A 23095-nucleotide genomic window follows, 5' to 3' on the forward strand; every position below is an offset into this window, starting at 1 on the left:
TTTACACAGTCACAGAAATATAAGTGGTAAAACCAGGATTGAAATCCAGATCTGAAAGATTTCAAGGTTCATGCTCTTAAATCAGTATGGCATTTTGCATGGATATTTATAATAAAATCTCATTTAAATATAATAACTTACCCTTGTACATGTTTCTAATAAACTGTATTTCTTTGCTTACTTTATTATAACAATGAGTTTGCCTTCCTTAAATTCGTACAAAAATTTACTATTGAAGGAGGTAGTCCAGTCTTTTGGATAAAGTTCAAACTATTATAAAAGGGATAAAAGACCAAATTATCTCTCCAGCCATCCTGTAACACTTACTACTCCACACCCTGACCTGCTGTCAACTCCACTCTACAATTAAATCTTAAGTTCCAGTCACACTGAAAAACTGGCACCTTCACGAGGCAGACACAGCTCTTTCTCACTTTTAAGCCTCTTCACATGCAGTTAGTTCTCTGTGTAGGGCAACTCCCTCCCCACCTTATTCTCTCAACTCTGCCTAGAATTATTTTCTCATTATCATCCTTGAAGGACCTCTTTAGGCACAACCCCTCTGCGGAAGTCTTCCTAAGCACCCATCAACATGACTTTTGTCTGTATTTCTCCTTCATTTACTTCTATCATAGAATTTATCTTATTCAATTTTAATGGTCAATTATAACCTGTGTCCTTGGGTGTGCCACCACAGTACCTAGTAACCAGAATTTTTTAAACGCTAATTGATGGGAGAAAAAAAATGTTTGATGTAGCTACTTGAAAAGATAATTTACAGAGTTGACTTCAACTATGTATATACCAATAGTAAAATTAATAATTATCAGTTTTAATACCTATTTGTTATTCAATTTGACATTTGACTGGAAAAAGTTATATTCTTTCAGTTAACTCTTGGATGATGCATTAATACAAGAAGTTCCAAAATAATATTTTTTAGACAACTGTATTATTTTAAAGGAATTTAATATTTTATTTTTCTCATTAAAAGTGTAGTTCTGTTTTTCCACAGAAGAGTACACTGATCAGAAAAGGAATGAGAGTAAATTGGTGAAACACCTTGACAGAGGTTTGTCACTAATTATCATGAAAAATATCTAAGCTATACCACTGGTCATCAATTTAAGAGTTGACCTCTAGTACATCACTAAGACACATAATTTATTTTTTCCTTGATGTTACCATCAAAAGTTAGAATTTATGCCCTAACATCCTAGTTTATCATAAATGCACTTTTATCCATGAATATAGCTAGATGTTGTGAAAATCTTTTGACAGATTGCACCACCTTCTGACTTAGTAGTGAGTTCCTCTGGTAACTTGGAAACACTTTCATTTCTCTGAATTTAAGGGATAACTATCCCTCTCTACCATGCTAAGAATTGAAAAATATGCCCACCTTCACCTTATCCATAAAATTCACAGTGCCTACATAATAGTTAGTTTGCAAACTAGAAGGAAGGTTAGTGTTTTTTTCCCCCTCATAGGTACAGAAATTAAATGTTTTGCATAAGATGAAGAACTACATTCTAATCTACCCAGCATTAAGTAACCAAGCAAAGGAGATGACTCAAGTAGTGAAAAAATAAAAGACCAATGTAAGTTTTCAAAGATATGTGACTCAACAGAATTTTAAATTCCACTTCTTCAAAAACCAACTAGCAAATAACAAAAGATATAATTATAGAAAGACAAGGCAATAAGATAATACTTTATTAGTCCTTTCCTCCTGATAATTCAGAGATTAGAAAATACCATACCAATAAATGTAAAAGCAAACCATTTTAAATCCTAACAGCTACTCTTCCTGAAATTGATTAAAAACTCTAAAAGAAAAACAAAATAACACCAAAAGGACTAAGCTGGCTCTAAAAACATAAAAAAGCAAAATTCAAGAGAAAGTTTAATAAGATGTTCTTATAATAAAAACTTTATGAAGTACTAAATTAAAGTCATAAAACTTAAAAAAAAATTAAATATATAAAACATGCCTTTCTTTCAAAAATCTGATATCACAACATCACAGATTTTCACAAAACTGAATCACTAACCTGTATTTTCTCATAATAAGTTTGCAGTTATATTTACCTTCAGATCCCATGATGAAGTGATGGATATCAGGGCCTGTTGACATTCGAGGTCCTTGACAGCTTTTTTCTATTATACCTCTAGGTGTTACCATTTTTATATGAACCACCTGTTTAATACAATGCATGATGTAAATTCTAGATATCTGTCAGTGAATGTTGTGTGTGTGGATACACACACCCATATATATTTATATAAAACACTATTTTTAAAATATTGGTTTAAGTGATAAATGGTGATTCCCTTCAGAATTCTAATATCTTTTAGTAGTTCTTAGACTAAAAATAAATTGTATGTAACTTTAAAACAGGGAAAAATTATTCTAAGATTGTTATTGGCCTAGGTATATTCATCATCTTAGAAACTGAAAAACACATTTCTTTAAACCAAAGCTAGTCTAGGGCTGTCCATGTGGTAAAGAACTAAAGGATGGAAAAAATATGCAATGATCACATTTTAATAGGTTCATTCTTTCATTTATTTAACAATATTTATGAAGCACTATTATTCATGTTAGGCACTATTCTGGATGCTTAGAATTCTAAGAAAAAAATTATTCTTGCCTTATCCCCACCTTCAACTTATCTACTTTGCCCACTCAGTAGAAAAGAGTGAAAAGAACGAAGTATTAATTTTGATCACATCAAAATTGGGATGAAGAGAAAGATGTGGTGACTGAGTTAAAAAGAAGAAGAAAGATATCTGTGAGATATGTCTCACACATGTGAGAAATTAAGTACATTGTAGGGAGAGGGTCAATCAAAAAAATTCCTCAGATCCGACTCAGAAATGGTTAGGTAAAAACCCAACGTATTTTCAGAATAATTTTTTGACAGATAAATAAAAATAGTCTATTGTTGAAGGAAATGAGCAGAGGACATAAATAAAGAATTCACAAAATAAAAAGATAAAAATTGCTAATGAGGACATTTTAAAAGATTATATTCACTAACAAATAAATATAAAATTTTAGGAAAAAAATATAAATAAAAGGTCCAGTAAAATAAAGATTCTCATAGTGCTAGTAAGAATGTCAACTGGCACAAAATTTTTATAGAGCAATTTGGCTGTAAGGGTCCAAGGACCTAAAAACATGCTTGACCCAACAATCCAAGCTAGGAACTTACCCAAAGAAAATGATCAAAGAAGTATGCTAAAAAATTACTACAGAAGATATTTTTCCCTTTATCTATTTCTATAATTTTGAAATAAAAATAATTTAAATATTCTTTAATAGGGAATTACTAAATCACAAATTATCAATAAAAGAGAATTATATGCATTTTAAAAAAATAATGGTGCAAACCTATGCTCATTGACATGTTAATAGATTGATAACAGTTTAAAGAGCAGATTAAACACAGTATGATGCTTTTTTATATTAAAGACTAGATATAAACATGCAAATAAGTACATTAAAATGTATACTTATAATCTGTGGCCCTTAAATAACCCCCAAAAGGATTAAAATAAATTACATGCTTTAGCAGTACTAAATGTGGTAGTCTATCAAATATGCTTAACTCTGATAAAGCTTTTAATAATCCAATAGTAAAAGGATCAAATTCTCTTTTCTGAAACTGAATTTATGTTATCTTAATTGCGAAAAGAAAAATGTGATTTCTAAAATATCTTCAATTAAAAAAAAGATAATGCAAACATTTAAAAAGTGTTCATAATATAGACACTTAAAGTCTTAAATTGTTGGGTGTTAACTATAAAAAAACAATATATTTCATCAACAATTTGATATTTCTATCAATGAAGACATTGATGAAAATGTTGAAACGCTAGATTTGAAAAACAAAGCTAAATAGCTCTAGGAATAATGTTAGGAATACCACTTTAATAGTCTTATAAATTATTCTTTTAAATTGTTATCAAAATATTGATGATAAAGGGAACTAACATGTATGAAGTACCTATTACATACCAGTGATTCCGCTAAGAGTTTTCATTTTATGTCCTTTATTCCTTATAATAATTCTATGCAACAAATAACATTATTCTATTTTATATAGTAGGAAATTGAAGTTTAGAAAGGTAAACCAATTTGCACAAGGTCACACAATTAATCACTGGAAAAGCTACATATGGAACAAATGATACCTAATTCCTAGCCAGGATGCCTAACTAACTCTCAAGAGCAATGACACCAGATCAGCTAAAACAAAATGATGTGCACATAAAACATTACATTAACTAGAACATTTTTAATTGGGCTCTTTAATTCTATACAGAAAATTTTTTTCAGAAAAATAAATATAAAATCTCATAAGGCAAAACAGTAGTAATGACAAGATCACCTAAGTAAATAGACTAAAATAGTGGTAGAGTTGAAGACCAAGGCTCCAAGGCTTGCAAACTAATATTTAGATACATTTATAAGTCAGATACTGAGACATCTACAAAACTTAAATATCAGTTACTCAAAAAGAAGCACTCTTAAATAATGACCACAGTTGTACCTTTTAACTGTTTGTATTACACATAGTCAACGTTACTATAATCAAAAAGGGTATACTTTTGTGGGGGACTCTCCAACTCAATTTTTATAGGCTTAACAACTTTATAATAATCTCCATAGACTAATTATTATATAATAAATAGAAAAAAATTTACCAAGTCCTCAATATTGCCATAGATATTCTTCTTCATGCCTGATGCCCGAGTAGATACCCATCCTCCCACAGTGCTGAATTCCAGGGAATCTGGTTCATGACCTGTACAATAACCACTTTCTTTAAGCTGAAAAACAAAAATGTAATATTTTACCAGTGAAAATGGCCCCGTTTAACACAGCACTCAACACATTAACTCTTTCCACATTAAAATTTCCATGTCATTGCCATTTGGACTCATTAAAACCTATATAGAAAAAGAAATACTTTTATCACACTAGTCTAAAAATATTTTTAAGCTTTTGCCTAGTGGAAAAATATGGGCCAAAAGACAGTTGCATTTTCCACAGGTTCACCAGCCAATCTTACTCCTTACATTCTTTTATTTTAAAGCCAACTACCCTCCCTCCTTTTTTTTTTCCACAGAGACAATTTAATTACTTATGGAGATCAGATTATGCTTAAATAATTGCCAACTTCATCTAAACACTTTCAATAAATAAAGCACTTAAATCTCTTATGCTCCCTACCCTAATATAATCTGCAGCAGGCCTGCAGAAAATCTGAGCAAATTGCCTGTACTTAATTCTCTCAAGGAGTCATGTGCTTTAATGTACAGCCATCTGGCTAGGTTTCCTGCATGTAATACCATCATGTATTTGTGACGCAGATCATGCATTCCTGTACATTAAATAGTCACTTGTTTCTCATTTTTCTACATTAGCGTGGCTTTGCCATCTGCACAGCACCTGAGGTTGGATGGATGCCCTTTACGGCAACACCACCAAAGCCATTCCACTAAAAACATTTTAAAGACTCAGCCATCTCATGTCAAATGGTACAGACACTACCACCTGCATACCCACTGTCTATTGCACTCAAGCCCATCAATCTGTGTTGACCATTTTGATAGTCATCCAATTAAGCAACTGTTTCTGTTTTTCAAGTAAGCCACGCAGAGATGTAGAATATGTCAGCTATGTTTATATCTGTGTATTTAAGTATGGTATGAAAGCTGTAATCTAGAACCTGAGAACCTATAGGTTGAATACAATTTGTTAGCTTTTGCACACAAGCAATGCAAATTATTGTCTAATTTTGTTGCTAGGAAAACAAGATTTTAAGACATCAATTATTACATAATAGAATTTTTTCACTAAACATTCAATACATTTATTTAATTTTAAGAGGTTAATAACCACTCACAAATAAGTAGCTTAAATACAGAACTGAAAGCTAAAATGAAGATTATCAGACCATGATATTTCTTCCTTAATTCCCAAACAATCTATATTCATATTATTTACTCTCAAAAGACTACTACCCTTTGATTTTTCTGAAAGTAATACACACACACACACACACACACACACACAGAACTCTTAAAACTCAACAATAAGAAAAAACCCAATTAAAAATTGGACCAAAGACCTTAACAGATACCTCACTGAAAATAGCAAATAATCATATGAAAAGATGTTCCACATCATATGTCATCAGGGAAACACAAATTAAAATAACAATGAGATATTACTACACATCTATATGAATGGCCCAAATCCAGAACACTGACAACACCAAATGCTACAGAGGATGTGGAGCAACAGACACTCGCAGTGCTGGTGGGAATGCAAAATGGTAATTTGAAAGACTATCTGGCAATTTCTTACAAAACTAAACATACTCTTACCATACAATTCAGTAATCATACTCCTTGTATTTACTCAAAGGAGCTGAAAACTTATGTCCACATAAAAACCTGCACATAAATGTTTAAAGCAGCTTTATTCATAACTGTCAAAACTCGGAAGCAACCAAGATTTCCTTCAGTTGTTGAATGGATAAATAAACTGTGGTACATCCAGACAATGGAATATTATCCAGTGCTGAAAAGAAATAAGCTATCAAGCCATGAAAAGACATGGAGGAAACTTAAACGCATATTACTAAATGAAAGAAGCCAATCTGAAAAGGCCACATATTCTATGATCCCAACTATATGACATTCTGGAAAAGACAAAACTATGGAAACAATAAAAAGATCAGTGGTTGCCAGGGGTCGGGGGGCTGAGAAAATGAACAGGGAGAGCACAAAGAATGTAGAGCAGTGAAAATACTCTGATAATATAATGAAGGCTACTCAGTGATTATTTATACATCTGTCCAAACCCACAGAATATACACCACCACAATTGAACCCTAAAATAAACTATGGACTTTTTGTAATTATGATGTGCCAATGTAGGTTCACCCTTGGTAAAAGAAATCTCAATGTCATTATATCACTTTATGTGGAATCTAAAAAAGTTGAACTCATAGAAGCATAGATTTGTGGTTATCAGGGGATGAGGGGGTGGGGGAAATGGGGAGATAGTGGTCAAGGGGTACAAACTTCCAGTGATGTTGATAATGGGGGAGGCTATGCATGCGTGGGGGCAGGGGCATGTGGGAAATCTCTGTACCTCCCTCTCAATTTTGTTTTAAACCTAACATTGCTCTAAAAAATCAAGTGTTAAAAAAATATGAAACAAAGATATTTTCAGACAAACAAAAGCAAAAAAAATTCATCAGCAGCAGACTCACGCTAAAGATATTTAAAACAAGTCCTTCAAGCAGAAGGAAAATATCATCAGATTGAATTAAAAGGCACCACAAAGGGTAACTAGATGGGTAAATATAAAAGATGTTTTCTTACTGTTTAAATATCTTTAAAAGATAACTTACTATTTCAACAAAAATTATAACAATATACTATAGGTTTTACAATATATGCAAAAGTAGAATGTATGACAACAGAACAAAGGAAAGACAAGGGGAAAGGGAAGTATAATATTTTATGGTTCTTATGCTAAACTCTAAGTGTTATATACATTATCACCTTAAAGCAGACTATTTTAAGTTAAAGATATACACTATAAAACCTGAAACTCTTAAAAGAACAAAACAAAAACTTATAGCTAATGAAGAAAGAAAAAGATAAAATGGTATCATTAAAAAAAAATTCAATCCAAAAAAAGGCAGTAAAAGTGGAAAAGGAGAAAACACAGATAGGAAAGATAGAAAACAAATTGCAAGATGACAGACTTAAACTGAACCATATCAATAAATCACATTGAAGGTAAAAGGTCTAACCATCCCAATTAAAAGGTAGAGACTTTCATGTTAGATAAAAAGGAAAGACCCAATTGTATGCTGTCTATAAGAAAAACACTTTAAATATAAAAATATAAATTAGTAAAAAATTTAAAAATGGAAAAGGGAAAAAGATATACCATGCTAACAACAGTCAAAATAAAACTGGAGTGGCTGTTTTAACATCTGATGAAGTAGATTTCAGAGCAAAAAATACTATCAGGAAGAAGGAAAGTCATTTCACAGTAACAAAATTGTTCATTAGTCAAGAAGCAATAACAATCCTCAGTATTTATTCCCCCCAAAACAGAGCTTTAAATATATGAAGTGAAAACTGATAGAACTGCAAGAAAAAATAGATCTATAATAGTTGGAAACTGTAATTCCCTTCTGTCAATAACTGATAGAACAAATAGACAGAAATTTTTTTTAAATACAGAAGACGTGAACAACACTATAAATCAATTTGACCTAACAGACATGTATAGACCACTCGAACCAACAGCAGCAGAGGACAAATTCTTTTCAAGTGTACATGGAACATTTACAAGACAGACCATACTGTAGGCCATAAAACAAACATCAATTAATTTGATAGGATTTAAGTCATATAAAGAATGTTTTCTGAACACAATGGAATTAACATAGAAATCAGTAACAGAACGATGTTTAGAAAAATCCCCCAATAAGTGGAAATGAAATAACAACTTGTAAGTACCTATAGGTCAAAGAAAGAATCAAAAGGGAAGTAGAAAATATTTTGAAATTAATGAAATTGAGCAGACATATCAAAATTTGTAGGATACCATAAAAGCAGTAGTTGCAGGAAATTTATATACTGAAAACCTATATTAAAAAAGATGAAAGGCCTCAAATAAATCCCTCATCTTCCACCTTAAGACACAAAAAAAGCATTTGACAAAATCCAAAATCCACTCCTAATAAAAACACTCTACAAACTAAGGTAGAAGGAACTTCCTCAACTTGATTAAGGGCATCTACAAAAAAACTCCCTATACATTAAGTATTAACATCATACCTAATGGTGAAGAACTGAATGCATCTCTCTTAAATCACGAACAAGATAAGGGTGTCTATTTTCACTTCTTTTCAACAGTGCATTAGAGGTTCTAGTCAGTGCAATCAGGTAAGAAAAAGAAATAAAGGCATACTGATTGGAAAGGAAGAAGTAAAATTGTCTTTATTCACGAAGGACATGATCATAAATGTAGTAAATCTAATGGGAGCTAAAACTTTTAAAACTAATTAGTGAATTTAGTAAGATTGCTAGATTTAAGAGCTATACACAAAAATCCATTTTATTTCTATATACTAATGAAGAATACTCAGAAACTGAAAACTTTTTAAAATACCATTTATAAAAATATATAATACTTAAGGACAAATCTACTAAAAATATGAAACATTTGTACACTAAAAACCATGACACAGCTGAGAGAAATTAACAGACCTTAAAAAAACCAAAGTTATACCATGTTCATGGGTCAGAAGATTCAATATTAAGATGTCAGTTCTCCCCAAATTGATGTATAGAGTTGATGCAATCCCAATCAAAACCCCAACAGGCTACTTTTTTTTAATAGAAATTGACAAGGTGATTATAAATATCATATAGAAATACAAAGAACCCAGAATCACCAAAACAACTTTGAAAAAGATTTATGATAAAGCCACAAGAATCCAAATAGTGTGGTACTGGCATAAAGATATACAATAGATCAATGGAACAAAATAGAGTCCAGACTAGATGCACATTATTATATATTACATATTATATAAAAATGACAACAGACAAGTTTTATGATGGTGCAAAGTCAATTCCGTGAAGAAAGGATAGTCTTTTCAACAAATGGTGCTGGAACAACTGATTATCCATATGCAAAAAAAATGAACTTCAACCTATCCCTCACGCCATACATGAACATTAACTCAAAATCTTCAAAACTCATCAGACTTGAAAAGAAACTAAAAACTATGAAACTTAAATGGGAGAAAATCTTTGTAAACTCAGGTGAAGCAAAAGTTTCTAGATATGACAGTAGAAGCATGACATATAAAGTAAAAAATTAAGTACTTCATCAAAATTAAAAACCATCTACTCTTCAAAAGACTCTGTTAAGAGAATGAAAAGACAAGCCACAGACTGGGAGAAAATATTTGCGAAGTATATATCTGGAAAAGAACTTATGTCCAGAATATGTTAAAAAAATTCTCAAAACCCAATAAAAAGAAAACAATCCAATTTAAAAATTGGGCAAACACTTGAAGAGACACTTCACCAAAGAAAATATATGGATGGCAAATAGTGCTTGAAAAGATCTCCAACATCATTAGTTATTAGAGAAATGCAAATTAAAACCACAGTAAGATACCATAACAAACCTACTAGAACAACTAAACTTTAAAAGACTAACAATAACAAATATTGGCGAGGATGTAGATAAACTCATACAGTGCTAGCGCGAATATCAAATGATGCAATCACTCTGGGAAAACGTTTGGTGGTTTTTCAAAAAGGTAAATATATATCTACCAAATGATTTAGCCATTTCATTTCTAGATACTTACCCAAGAGAAAGGAAGGTATATGTCCAAACAAAGACTTACACATGAATGTTCAAAGCAGCTTTATTTGTAATAGCCCAAAACTGGAAATAATCCAAGCATTCAACAAGTGAATGGATAAACAAACAGTGGTATATCTATACAACTGAATACTACTGAGCAACAAAAAGGAATAAACTGATGATACATGCAACAATATGCATGAATCTCAAAATAATTATGCCTAGTGAAAGAAGCCAACCCTCACCCCACCCTTGTAAAAATAGAGTATGTGATTTCATTTTAATAAAACTGTAGGACATTCAAACAAATCTACAGTGACAGAAAACATACCAGTGATTGCCAGGGACATGGAAAAGATGGGATGGAGAGAATTACCAAGAGGCCAGGAGGAAACTTTTGGGATTGGTGCATGTGTTCTATATCTTGATTGTGGTGATGGTTTCATGGTTGTATTCATATACCAAACCTTATCAAGTTGTGCATTTTAAATGACTGCAGTTTACAGTATTGTATGACAATTATATCTCAATGAAACTATTATAAACAAAAGCAGGGACTTCCCTGGTGGTCCAGTGGTTAAGAATCCGCCTTCCAATGCAGGGAACACGGATTTGATCCCCGGTGGGGGAACTAAGATCCCACATGCTGCGGGTCAACTAAACCCCTGCACTGCAACTACTGAGCCCATGCACTGCAACTACTGAGCCCATGTACCAAAACTAGAGAGCCTGCACACCACAATTACTGAGCCCATGAACTCTGAAGCCCATGTGCCACAACTAGAGAGCTTGCATGCCACAACTACTGAGTCCACGCGCTCTAGAGCCTGAGCGTCACAACTGCAGAGAAGCCCATGCACTGCAACAAACAGCCCGCATGCCGCAACTAAGACCCAGTGCAATCACATAAATAAATATTTTTAAAAATAAAAAGACCCTTTAGAAATACTAAAAAGAAAAAAAAAGACTCAGGATTTTGGCTCAAGCTGCCCAAAGAACTGAATTTCCACCAACTGGGAATGAGAAGGCTGCAGAATAAGCAAATTGTGGAGGGAAAATTGAAATTCAATTTTTTTAAATGTTAAGTTTGAAATGTGTATTAGATACACAAGTGGAGACGTCAACTAGGCAAGTGAATATGCAAGTTTAGAGTTCAAGAAAGAAGTCTGAGGTGATACAAATTTAGGAGTCTTTGGCATATAGAAGAAATATTTAAAGTCAGCTGTGTCTGAATGAAGCAGATAGTACTCAATAAAAATTAGTGGAATGAATAAAAGTTCTAAGTACTTTACATTATTAACTTATTTCATCCTAACAAAAACTTTATGAAGTAGGTATTATCTCCATTTTATAGATAAAGAAACTGAGGCATTGAGAAATGCATCCCTAGTGGGGGGAAAACATAAGTCACATATCCCCAGACTATTAACTAATGAAATTAAGTAGCCAAAGATTTAATAAACCTAGAAACAAATTCCCCAAATCCAAAGTTAACATTTAATGACCTCCCTTAAATTTCATACATGTTAAAAAATGTAATCTACAAGTTAAAAAGATGAAAATTTGTGCTACCCAACTAATATATTTGTGTCATTTTAAAACTTTTAGAATGAAAAAGCAGGAAGTTTTAAGTTGGTTACCTCAGCTGAAGAAGAAACTGAAGAATACAGAAGCATAATGAGGAAGAACTTGAACTGGGATCAACACAGCTATAGAAACTATATTAGAGTCTACTAGAGGCAAAAAGAAATATTCTATGTTGGCATTTAGGGAAATAAACTAGTAGGTAAGATATCAGAAGTTTCTAGTCTAGGAAAATGTCATTTAAATTTCAAGGAAATATGTTCCTTGAATTTTAATTCTAACCTTTAAAAAAAAAAACTTGGAAAGGTTAAAATACTACATCAAATGCTATAATAAAGGATATAAAATTATAGACATGAAAGGCCATCCTTTGTTATAAAAAAAAATCACTGTGTTGATAATGCCTCTCAGCATAACAGAAGACTAATACAGGCCTTTTTACAGGTTTTTTTTCATTAAATACTATTATTCAACCCACAAAGTTCATTAATAATTAACAAACCTAATTACCTTGAATTATATAAAACCTTGACTTACTGAAGATCTTTAATGTCTCAATGAATATGTTCAATTTTATTCTAGTTCTCTGTATCTTAGCGCATTAAATAAAAAATAAAAGTTTAATAATGTTTTTCAAAACCTTTCATCCAGAATTGGTCACCAGCATACCAACTTCATTCAACTCTTTACCATGAAATATGGAAAAAGATAATAAAAAAAAGATCAACAAGCATGTCACATTTCTCTCTGTGTTGTTAAAAGGTGGGAAGAAGGGGGAAAAAAGGTAGGAAAGAGGGGTCTCTGTAACCCAAATTGAACAAAATAGTCAGTTCATCACCAGCGAACTGGACTTTCTAACTTTTGTTTACAAAAGCTGAGTTACAGTCATCTTGACCATATTTGAAAGGGCTGAAGAAACCAATACATTTTAATAATTACCGCTTAAAATCCATGAAGAGAACCTCAAGTTTCCTAAAATTCGTTAGGATCCCAAAAAAGTGCTATAAGGACTCCAGGAGTTCCACTTATTCATGAGATGAGCAGTTTTCAATAGAATTATGCTTTGAAAATTTCAATGAATAGCAAATACCAACATCTACCCAAATTGATCAAATTTATCATTAATTTCTGAGAATTCTGTGTCCAACTTGTTCTGTTTCACTCCATTCTTACGACCTTGTTTCAAGTCACTATCAGCTCTTGTCCAAATTATTGCAGCAGCCACTTAATCCACCTTTACGTGCCCATCCATCCTCCACAGAGTAGCTCACGAAAACTAAGTACAAAGGTAAAGTTCAAACATCTGGGGCTTTATGATCTGACCTCTTCATGTTTTCCTGGCTTCACCCTTTACCACTACTATACGTACACTCACCCAAAATACAAACACCAAGAATATGTGTTCTCCCATATACACAAACTAGATCTCAGCCATATTCAACTATCTGCAGATCCTCCAAAGCAACAGCTGCCTGTACATCTTCCGCACATGCTGCTTCCCTTGACTGGACTGTTCTCCCCAACCCCATTTCCTTTTCACTCTCACTCATCCTAATTTAATCCTCATTTTAAATGCCGAGTCCTCTGTGATACCATCTTTGTTCAACTCCTTCTCTTCGAACCCCATTTGATGAGCCTAAACACCCCACATTTAGCCAGGCTTCACCTAGAAATTCTCACTGAGTCATATGTCTATTTACCTAACTTTCTGTCATAATATAACGTAAGCTTTCATAGGGTAGGGGATGGGTGTCTTACTCACTACTGTGTTCATAGCATCTAGCTCAATATCTGACCCACATCAGAAACCGAACAAGCTTGTTCAGTGAATATACTGTGAAAGGTACTTTATTCATAGAGGGGATACACAGCAGTTTTGAAAATTTTAAATAACATACCTGTCTTTCCAACTCTTGTCCTGTTATGCCAGCCTCTACATGAGCTGTCAGATTGCTCTCATCAACCCAGAGGATTCGATTCTGTTGCAAAAGAAGAAAGAAGTCTCATCTCCAGGAACAGACACTTTCTCAGGAAATATAACCTCCTAACTGAAAGCAGCAAGTGACAAGATAGAAATTAAGTAAGTAGGGTTACCCACACTAGAAAGCTCCACTTGTTCTTGACTATACAACATGACAGACATAGTAACACAGGCAGTATATTGCACAGGAGTTGGTTTAAAACACAGACATTCAGAAAGTGAGGAAGAGGGTTTCAGATAAAATGAGACTAAAAGAAACCACCAAAAGCTAATGCAGGCCTTGTCTGAATCCCCATTTGAACAATGAAATGAATTATAGAATAAAGACAGTTTTGAGACAACTGGAAAATGAATGTGGACTGGATATTAAATGATATAAGGAATTACTTTTAATTTTGCCAGAAGTGATAATAATATAGTGAGAAAATGTGCTTTTTAAAAGAAATACACAGAAATATTTGGTGTAAAGTAGCATACTATCAGGATTTGCTTTAAAAATAGTAGAGGAAAAAAGATAAAGCCAATGTATGTAAATAATTATTTTATCTAGAGACTAGAAATACTATTCTCTCTACTTTGATGCTTGAAAAACTTCAATAAAATAATAATATTAAATTTTTAATTATAATAAAAGATTATATAAACAGGAATATTGTTGACTATACAAAGATTAAGTTCATACCCAAACTAAAATTTTAACATAGCACAATGGCCAACTCTTGGACCATAATGAACCAAAATCTCACAAAATAATCCTAAAGTTTATTAGCACCTTCATTAATTTTAAGTTAATTTTAAAATTAATTAGCTCTTCTATTCTTCCAAAAGCAAAAGTACAATAGCATTAGTAAAAATTTGGGGAACAACTAAGTTTTGATGATTCAAATTAACATTAACAAATATTATTTGTTTTTTAACAATACATCAGGTCATCTATTGTATCACTATTCCAATCCATGCTTCTCAAATTGTCAATTTCACATGTCAATTTGGTAGAATCCATCAAGATATATGACTTAGAGTAAGAGTGAACTTAGCTTTTAGAGGTCTGAAGACAAAGGTAAAATATAATGATGAAAAAACTTTAAACAAAATGGACAATTACCTTTTTAAAAATAACTAAGACTGAGCCATAAAGACAACTTTTAAACACTATCTTCAAATACATCTTAAATTATCATATACCATTTGTGAAGTGTCCAAAGAAATTATTGTTCTTGTCTCATCTGCAGGACACATGAGGCCATATGAAACACTTGTTCCTCCTGCCAAAATAGGAAACAACAACTATGCTTAAATATTTTACTTTTAGCTACATTTCTAGGGTAAATCCCTAAGACAAAGTATACAGATAGGTCCTCTAGGAAATAAAACCTATTTCTACTTTGCAAAATGTAATTTGCAAATGCTAACACACTATAAGCAAACTCACCTTAATTTTACGGTGCATGCCAAAATGAAGAAATATTATGGAGCTGAAAGTAATGGGATATGGCTCCATCCCCCGGGCACACTCAAGTGAAGCCCCTAGCATTTTGTGGAACTCCAAAAACATGATTAGAAAAGTTCTACGCTAATGATTACTGTGGAGAGATAGCGTAAAAGAAAAAATACGCATCCTATACAACTAGAGACACCATTATCTCCTTTCTGCCATATTTATGAGATTCACTTATCATTTAAAATATTATCTTATACTCCCATGCAAAAAGGCTTTAATAAATTAGAATATAAAGTTAAAACTGCCCAGATTATATGATATTCAAAAACAAATTTATATGTTCTTTGGTGAAAAAGTGATTTTTAATATAGAATAATTAATATATAGAAGAATTTAAACAATGTACTCCTACTTAACATTTGTTGTCAAAGGAAAAATGCTTTCTTGATAACAATACGGAACAATACGGTGTTCTCAGTTCTTAACCAGATCTGTACCATCATATAGCAGAATAAAGTTTGAATTGGTACTTTCATACCTTTTGGACAGAATATAAGTGGAAGTCACCTTGATGCAAGTACAGGGGGTATTGATCTACATGGTGAAACAATGTTAAGAACATGTCTGTGATTAGTAACCACTATTTCTTGTCAAAGTCATTTGAAATCAGAAAAATATTTCATTAAAAGTGGCAGTGTAATGCCTTTTTTGCATGAATTCAACGATAAGTATCAGCTGAAGAAGGTATCTGGAACTTCTGATTTGCAGAGGTTCCATTTCCATTCCATCAATGCCAATTCAGTCAGTGAAGGCAATTTCCTTTGGCTTGTGTAAGCTGTTAAAATGATGTGGTTGGTGAATGATCAAGAGAGATTAAATTTATCTTAAAATGTAAAATAATGTTAGTTTTCAGTATTAAAAGATATTACTGATTTGGTTATCACTATCCTAGTTGCATATCCCTTCTTCTCAAAGATTTATGTTGGGTATAGTTAGCCTTTGAAAAATAATATTCTCTCTATTAAGATAAAGGTTAGAAAGTAATTACTAAAGCAGGAACATTTTCTTATTTAGGCAGTAAGTCACAGCTTCAATTAGGATCCACATGGGAAAGAAGCCATGAACTAAGGGTAAATCATGTCTCAAACAGTTTAGGTAGATCTACTCAGAACAGAAATAGACCAGCATAACCAATAAACACCATAAACCAGTTTTTCAAGATAACCTTTTCATAATTGTAAGAATGTTTTCAGTGGGATGGCACAAATATTTAAAATAGAACAAATTTACATCACATTAAAATTCAAAACACACAATACCTACCACCAATTGGTATGATACAAAGGTTATATTTGCACGCTAGATTCACAATCTTAACTACATCATCATGACACGCTGTTGAAAAAAGGGAAAATAAATTAATCACAAGGACATGAACAAAATCTGGGTAACCCTGCAAAACAAGGGTCTATAGAGTTCTTTAGTGTCTAAACTTTTCCTTCATTTATTCACTCACTAACACATTAAATCACTATATTTTTTAAAAAACTGTTTTTTATCTTTTTTAACTTTTCATTTTTAAATAATTTTACACTTACAAAAAAGTTGCAAAAATGGTACAAAGATTTCCTTCACCCAGTAGCTGCAAATACTAACATCTTATATAACTATAAAAACTATAAAAACCAAGCAATTGACACTGATACAATACTATTAACTAATCAAGAGACCTTATTCAAAATTTGCCAGCTGTTCCACTAATGTCCTCTTTTCTGGACCAGGATCACACACTGCATTTTAGTTGTCACATCTCCTTAGTCTTCTTTACTCTGAAATAGTTCCTCAGTCTACTTTGACCTTGACACTTTTGAAGAGCACTGGTCAGTTATTTCATATAATGTCCCTCAATTTGGGTTTGCTTATTTCCTTAGGATTAAATTCAGTTTATACATTTTGGCAGGAATTCCACAGAAGTGATGCTGTGCCTTTCTCAGTGCATTGTATCTGGAGGCGCATGATGTAGATAAGTCTCATTGCTGGTAATGTTAACTCTCATCATTTAGTAATACAGTACAGTAGTCCCTCAGTATCCACAGGGGATAGGTTCCAGGACCCCTACAGACACCAAAATCTGGGAAGCTCAGGTCCCTTAAAGAAAATGACATACATACAGAGTGAAGTAAGTCAGAAAGAGAAAAACAAATACCGTATGCTAACACATATATATGGAATCTAAGGGGAAAAAAATGGTCATGAAGAACCTAGGGGCAAGATGGGAATAAAGACACAGACCTACTAGAGAATGGACTTGAGGATATGAGGAGGGGGAAGGGTAAGCTGTGACAAAGTGAGAGAGTGGCATGGACATATATACACTACCAAATGTAAAACAGATAGCTAGTGGGAAGCAGCTGCATAGCACAGGGAGATCAGCTCGGTGCTTTGTGTCCACCTAGAGGGGTGGGATAGGGAGGGTGGGAGGGAGAGAGACGCAAGAGGGAAGAGATATGGGAACATATGTATAACTGATTCACTTTGTTATAAAGCAGAAATTAACATACCATTGTAAGCAATTATACTCCAATAAAGATGTTAAAAAAAAAAAGAAAATGACATAGTATTTGCACATAACCTACAGCACATCCTTCTGTATACTTTAAATCATCTCTAGATTACTTATAATACCTAATACAATGTAAATGCTATGCAAATAGTTGTAAATACAATGTAAATGCTATATAGTTACTGGCATGTTGCCTTTATGTAATTTTTTTTCCAAATACTTTTGAACAGCATTGGTTGAACCTACAGATGCAGAACCCTTGGATCAGAAGGGCCAACTGTTAGGTTTCTCCATATAAAAACACTATAGGGCTTCCCTGGTGGCGCAGTGGTTAAGAATCCACCTGCCAGTGCAGGGGACAGGGGTTTGAGCCCTGGTCCGGGAATATCCCACATGCCGCAGAGCAACTGAGCCCGCCTGCCACAACTACTGAGCCTGCGCTCTAGAAACCACAAGCCACAACTACCGAGCCCGCGTGCCACGACTGCTGAAGCCCGCGTGCCTAGAGCCCATGCTCTGCAACAAGAGAAGCCACGACAATGAGAAGCCCGTGCACCACAACAAAGAGTAGCCCCCGCGTGCCGCAACTAGATGAAGACTGCGCACAGCAACAAAGACCCAAAACGGCCAAAAATAAAAACAAGTAAATAAATAAATTTATTTAAAAAAACTATAATTAATAAATATCTCATGAGGAAATACTTTGATTACATAAATGTTTCATACTTTTGCCCACTAATTTTTGCATCCATTGATGATTCTTTATTGTTCTTTAAACAAAACTTTAAACATTATACATGATATACTGCATACAAACTCCTTTCTACTGTACACACCAAAGGGTACTTTTCAGTGTAAAAGTAAAGTAAGTATTAAAAATCTGAAGGCAGAAGATTTTAAACACCAAGCAAGAGGTGCTAAGACTCAATTTGACTAGCAAAAGGGAATTAAGGAAGGGAACAACATGGCAAAGAGAGTGTTTTAGAAAGATCAATCTCCTGATAAATTATGGGATGGCATGGAGGAAAAAGAGATTTGAAGCAAGGAAACCATGCAAAAATTGAGTATCACTTGCTTAGGACCTGAAAGGGAAATAAGGATACAAATGAAAATATATAAATTAATATCCATTTATGAAAGTAAAAATACTGTTCTATAAAAGTTATGATTATCATTTCCCAGGTTTTCTTAAAGCTAGGAATATATGTCATTTGCATCATTCCAAATTTAATAAAAATCCATTTTTAGGCTTTCAGATTAAGCCTATAAAGCTTACTATCTGTGGTAAAAATTCTCAATAAATGGAATACTAGTTCATTAATAATTAATAAAATACCCAAAGATGTCTGTTAAAAACCTTTAACAAGGCAAAACTATTTCAAGGATTGTCACCAAATCGGAAGCTTTCCTTTACAATGTTATTTGACACAGCACTCCCTCATCCCACCACCCACCCTATTTATTCTCTATCTTTTTACTGTGCCTTGTTTTTCTTTATAACATTTACCACCCTTTGCTACATTAAATATTTGTTTATTGTTCCGTCTCCTCCCGCCCCCACTTAATTGTATAGCACCTAAGAATAGGGATTTGTGTTTTGTTCAGTGTCTTATCTTCAATACCTGGAACAGTACCTAGCACATATTTTCACAGACCTAAAGTTTTGATATTTAGACTGCTGAAAATAATGCAGAAATTGAATAAGTGAAGTACTTCTAAAGGAGACTTTATTTTTATAAGTATACTTACCACAGACAACATACAATGTATAAGTAACTAACTACTTGTCCAAACTAAATGAAAGGTAGAAATAGCTACACTGTGTACAGGTCACAATGGTGACAATTCCTGGTTTAAGTATGACTCCAAATCAGGAAAGTTACATATATTCCAAGTTCTTACTCTTAGATAAGCCCTAGACATCATATTAAAGCAACATGTAGAATTCAGACTCCAATTACAGACAGACTTAAAGACATCCACAACGATAGACTTCCTAGGTATGTGTACATATGTATATATACAGATATGGTGTGTAGCTATTTAAACTGTAAGATGAGAAAGCCACCTCCACTCTATGGAATACCACATTGTCTCAAATTGCCATATTGTCTCAAAACTTACCCTCATGCAAAGAAAAACCTGAACTTTATTACCAAAAGGAAATTTACATTAAAGTTAAATAAAGGCCTCAGTGAACTGACAACCTGTTGGGAAACAAACTATTTCCAAGAAGTTCTTATACTGGAAGATTCAACAGAACAAAATTTTAGACTTGATTTGGGCACGAATACACTACTCAGATAGATTGTTTTCTCCCTATATATGTCACCCTCCTTCCTATCCCCAAATTCAAGTAGGATTTTTCCCTCAGATATTCCCTGCAAAGGAAAAGGATCACATCTAAGAACTGAGAGTCCATGAATGAGGCAATTTTTTGAAAAATAAAACACTCTATATAATCCTTTTATGGAATCTGAAGAGAAAAAAGGATCGGAAGATCAATAGAACTTCTTAAAAGGTAATTATAGACGGTAAGGAGCAGTATACCTGTATTCTGCTTTAAAGTTTCTGCTACAAGACGTGGATATAAAACCATATATATAAATATAGTGCCTAAGCATCAGCAAGAGCAAAACAATAACAGAAAGCTCATCCATCCTCCATCTCAAGCCAAATCCCTAAATGAAATTAATTTCTCAAAATTTAATTATTTATATCAAAGACAATATCCATATTAAACAACTTGTTCATCAAGTTGTTATTCATCTTATTCATCATTTGAATACCATATTTTTTAGCCCACAAGTTAACATCAACAAACTACTATTATTGGTTGCAGTAATCAGTTACGTTAAGAGTTTCTATACATCTAAATATATAATTGATTGATAATAATTTCATTAAGCTTTCAAATTAGCCCAAAATACATTTTTCTACTGACCTCGCAAAAGGATATGTACGTACTAAATGAAGATTTAATCATCAACAAAATTAATCATTAAAACCAACCATTCAGGATGATCATATTAAGAATGATGTGACCTTTAGAAAACTCTAAAAATATAGTGATCTATATTTTTTACAGTTCATATGTTTAAAAGTACGTATCTCCAATACTAAATTTACTTAAAATTTAACAATACTAAATTAATAATACAAAGAAAAACAAGAACTTACTTGGCCATAAAACTATATCAGGAATTCGCTGAAACATTCCTTCCCTGAGCAAAAATATCTCATGAAGACAATGACCTATTTTGAGGTTTAAAAAAGAAAATGCAAAAACATCTTAAATTATAGGAAATTTACAAATTAAAAATAAATAGCACTTATATAAAGTTGCTTACCATGAGCTCTAAATACTCGATCATCTGCTTCTTGTGAATATGAAATATTAACTTCTTTAAGGTCATGAAGAAAATCTTCATTTACAATAGAAGGAGGTGTATCACTAGGATTTAAGGATGCCTAGAAAATAAAATTGGTTTTCTCTGACTTATTTTTAGAAAATAAAATTTGAATACCTATGTTACAGAGAGTGACTATAAAATGTAAATTTTTACATCCAAATTAGGACAGAGGCATAGGAAAATAACAAATAATACATATGGAAACCAACTCTGTGACAGTAACCAATTACAAATGCTCTGGTTAATCACATTCTGTAACATAAGTTATAAAAGCCTATGTTTTCTCTTTTGCTTCTATGGCCTTCCTTTTCATTATTTCTGAAGATTACAATTAAGGGGACTGCCCTGGCAGTCCAGTGGCTAAGAATCCCTGCTTCCACCGCAGGCGGCCAGGGTTCCATCCCAGGTCAGGGAACTAAGATCCCACATGCCGTGCGGCATGGTCAAAAAATAAATAAATAAAATAAAATAAAAATAAAGATTACAATTAAGAACAAGGAAGATAGCAAAGTCTCAAATCTTCGATTTTAGACTAGGGATACTGGGGGAAAGATAGTTAACTTTTGCATTAACTACATTTTCACCTGTAGATAAAGTTTATCATTTCCTTTTATTATTTTTAAATGATCAGCAAAAAGCCTCCCAATAAGTAATAAACCCATTTTTACAGGAGTGCTTTAAAACTCACAACATAATCATAAACTTGATACTTAATTTCAACTAACAGGTAACTTGAAAAGTAAATCTTCAACTTTAAAGCTATGTGACATTGGGCAAGTCACCCAAGTTGTGCAAGCCTTGCCTTCTTCATCTGTTAAATGAGATTATCACCATCATACAGATACCATCATACAGATTACTATTTTGTCAAGTTATTGAAAACTGAAAGGGCTCAAAACAGAAAAAAGAAGTGCATGTAAAACTGGTGAAATTTCTGAATATGGTATATAGATTGCATCAGTGTCAAAAAAGTAATCACAAATAGTCAAAAAAGGAAATAGAAGAGATCTTTAAAGAAAAGTTAAAAGAATTTGGTTTGAGAGGGATAGAAATTAGCTGTTTAGCCTAATTTAATACTAGAATAAAATGTAACTGTGGATTTATAAATAAACCAAACAAGCACTCACTGAATACCTACAGTCTTTAATAATATATTGGATATAGTGGATAATATAGTATAAGCCATAGTCCCTGCACTTATGCAAGTTATACTCAGAAGGATGCAGAATACCATGCCATAGCGAATAATACTAATAAATAATAAAGATTATATAAAGAAATGTTAACTATTTCATTAGTTTAATACGTATATAGTCTAAAGGATTCTAACCACCCCCGTCAGAAAAGTGATACCACATGAGCAAACTAAAATTCTCTACCACTCATATCTTAATCAAACTTTTACTTCACTTTTTTCAATCTTCAAATATTCTAAATGTTTTGTTAATAAATGTAACATTATATTTTTATTTTAAATTATTCTATATTAATTCTAGATTACTGTCAGTTCATTACAAAACCTAAAAATAACAGCAACTTATATTTTTGTAACAAAGTTCTCTCACAGAATTCATTCATTTGAACTTCACTACTACTTGTGAAACACAGGACAGACAGTTACAACTCTGAGGCTCAGAGAGGATTACAGATTTGCCAGATAAATCTCAGATAAATGCTGAGA

The 23095-nt window shown here is 32.7% G+C and overlaps 1 protein-coding gene across 1 annotated transcript in view; it reads right to left on the reverse strand.

Moving 5' to 3' along the window:
• AGPS (alkylglycerone phosphate synthase) overlaps positions 1-23095 on the reverse strand; it is a 144006-nt gene that overhangs the window by 71139 nt on the left and 49772 nt on the right. Inside the window, exons 4-10 of the mRNA XM_027127360.1 lie at positions 21352-21472; positions 21182-21256; positions 16762-16833; positions 15183-15262; positions 13915-13995; positions 4714-4839; positions 2092-2200 (exon numbers count right to left, since the gene is read on the reverse strand). Of these exons, the coding sequence (XP_026983161.1) occupies positions 2092-2200; positions 4714-4839; positions 13915-13995; positions 15183-15262; positions 16762-16833; positions 21182-21256; positions 21352-21472 (664 nt within the window). The remainder of the gene's footprint in view (positions 1-2091; positions 2201-4713; positions 4840-13914; positions 13996-15182; positions 15263-16761; positions 16834-21181; positions 21257-21351; positions 21473-23095) is intronic.

The sequence above is a fragment of the Aethalodelphis obliquidens genome, unplaced genomic scaffold (genome assembly GCF_003676395.1).
Source record: "Aethalodelphis obliquidens isolate GAN/ISIS:26980383/991018 unplaced genomic scaffold, ASM367639v1 scaffold2, whole genome shotgun sequence".
Taxonomy (NCBI): Eukaryota; Metazoa; Chordata; class Mammalia; order Artiodactyla; family Delphinidae; genus Aethalodelphis; species Aethalodelphis obliquidens.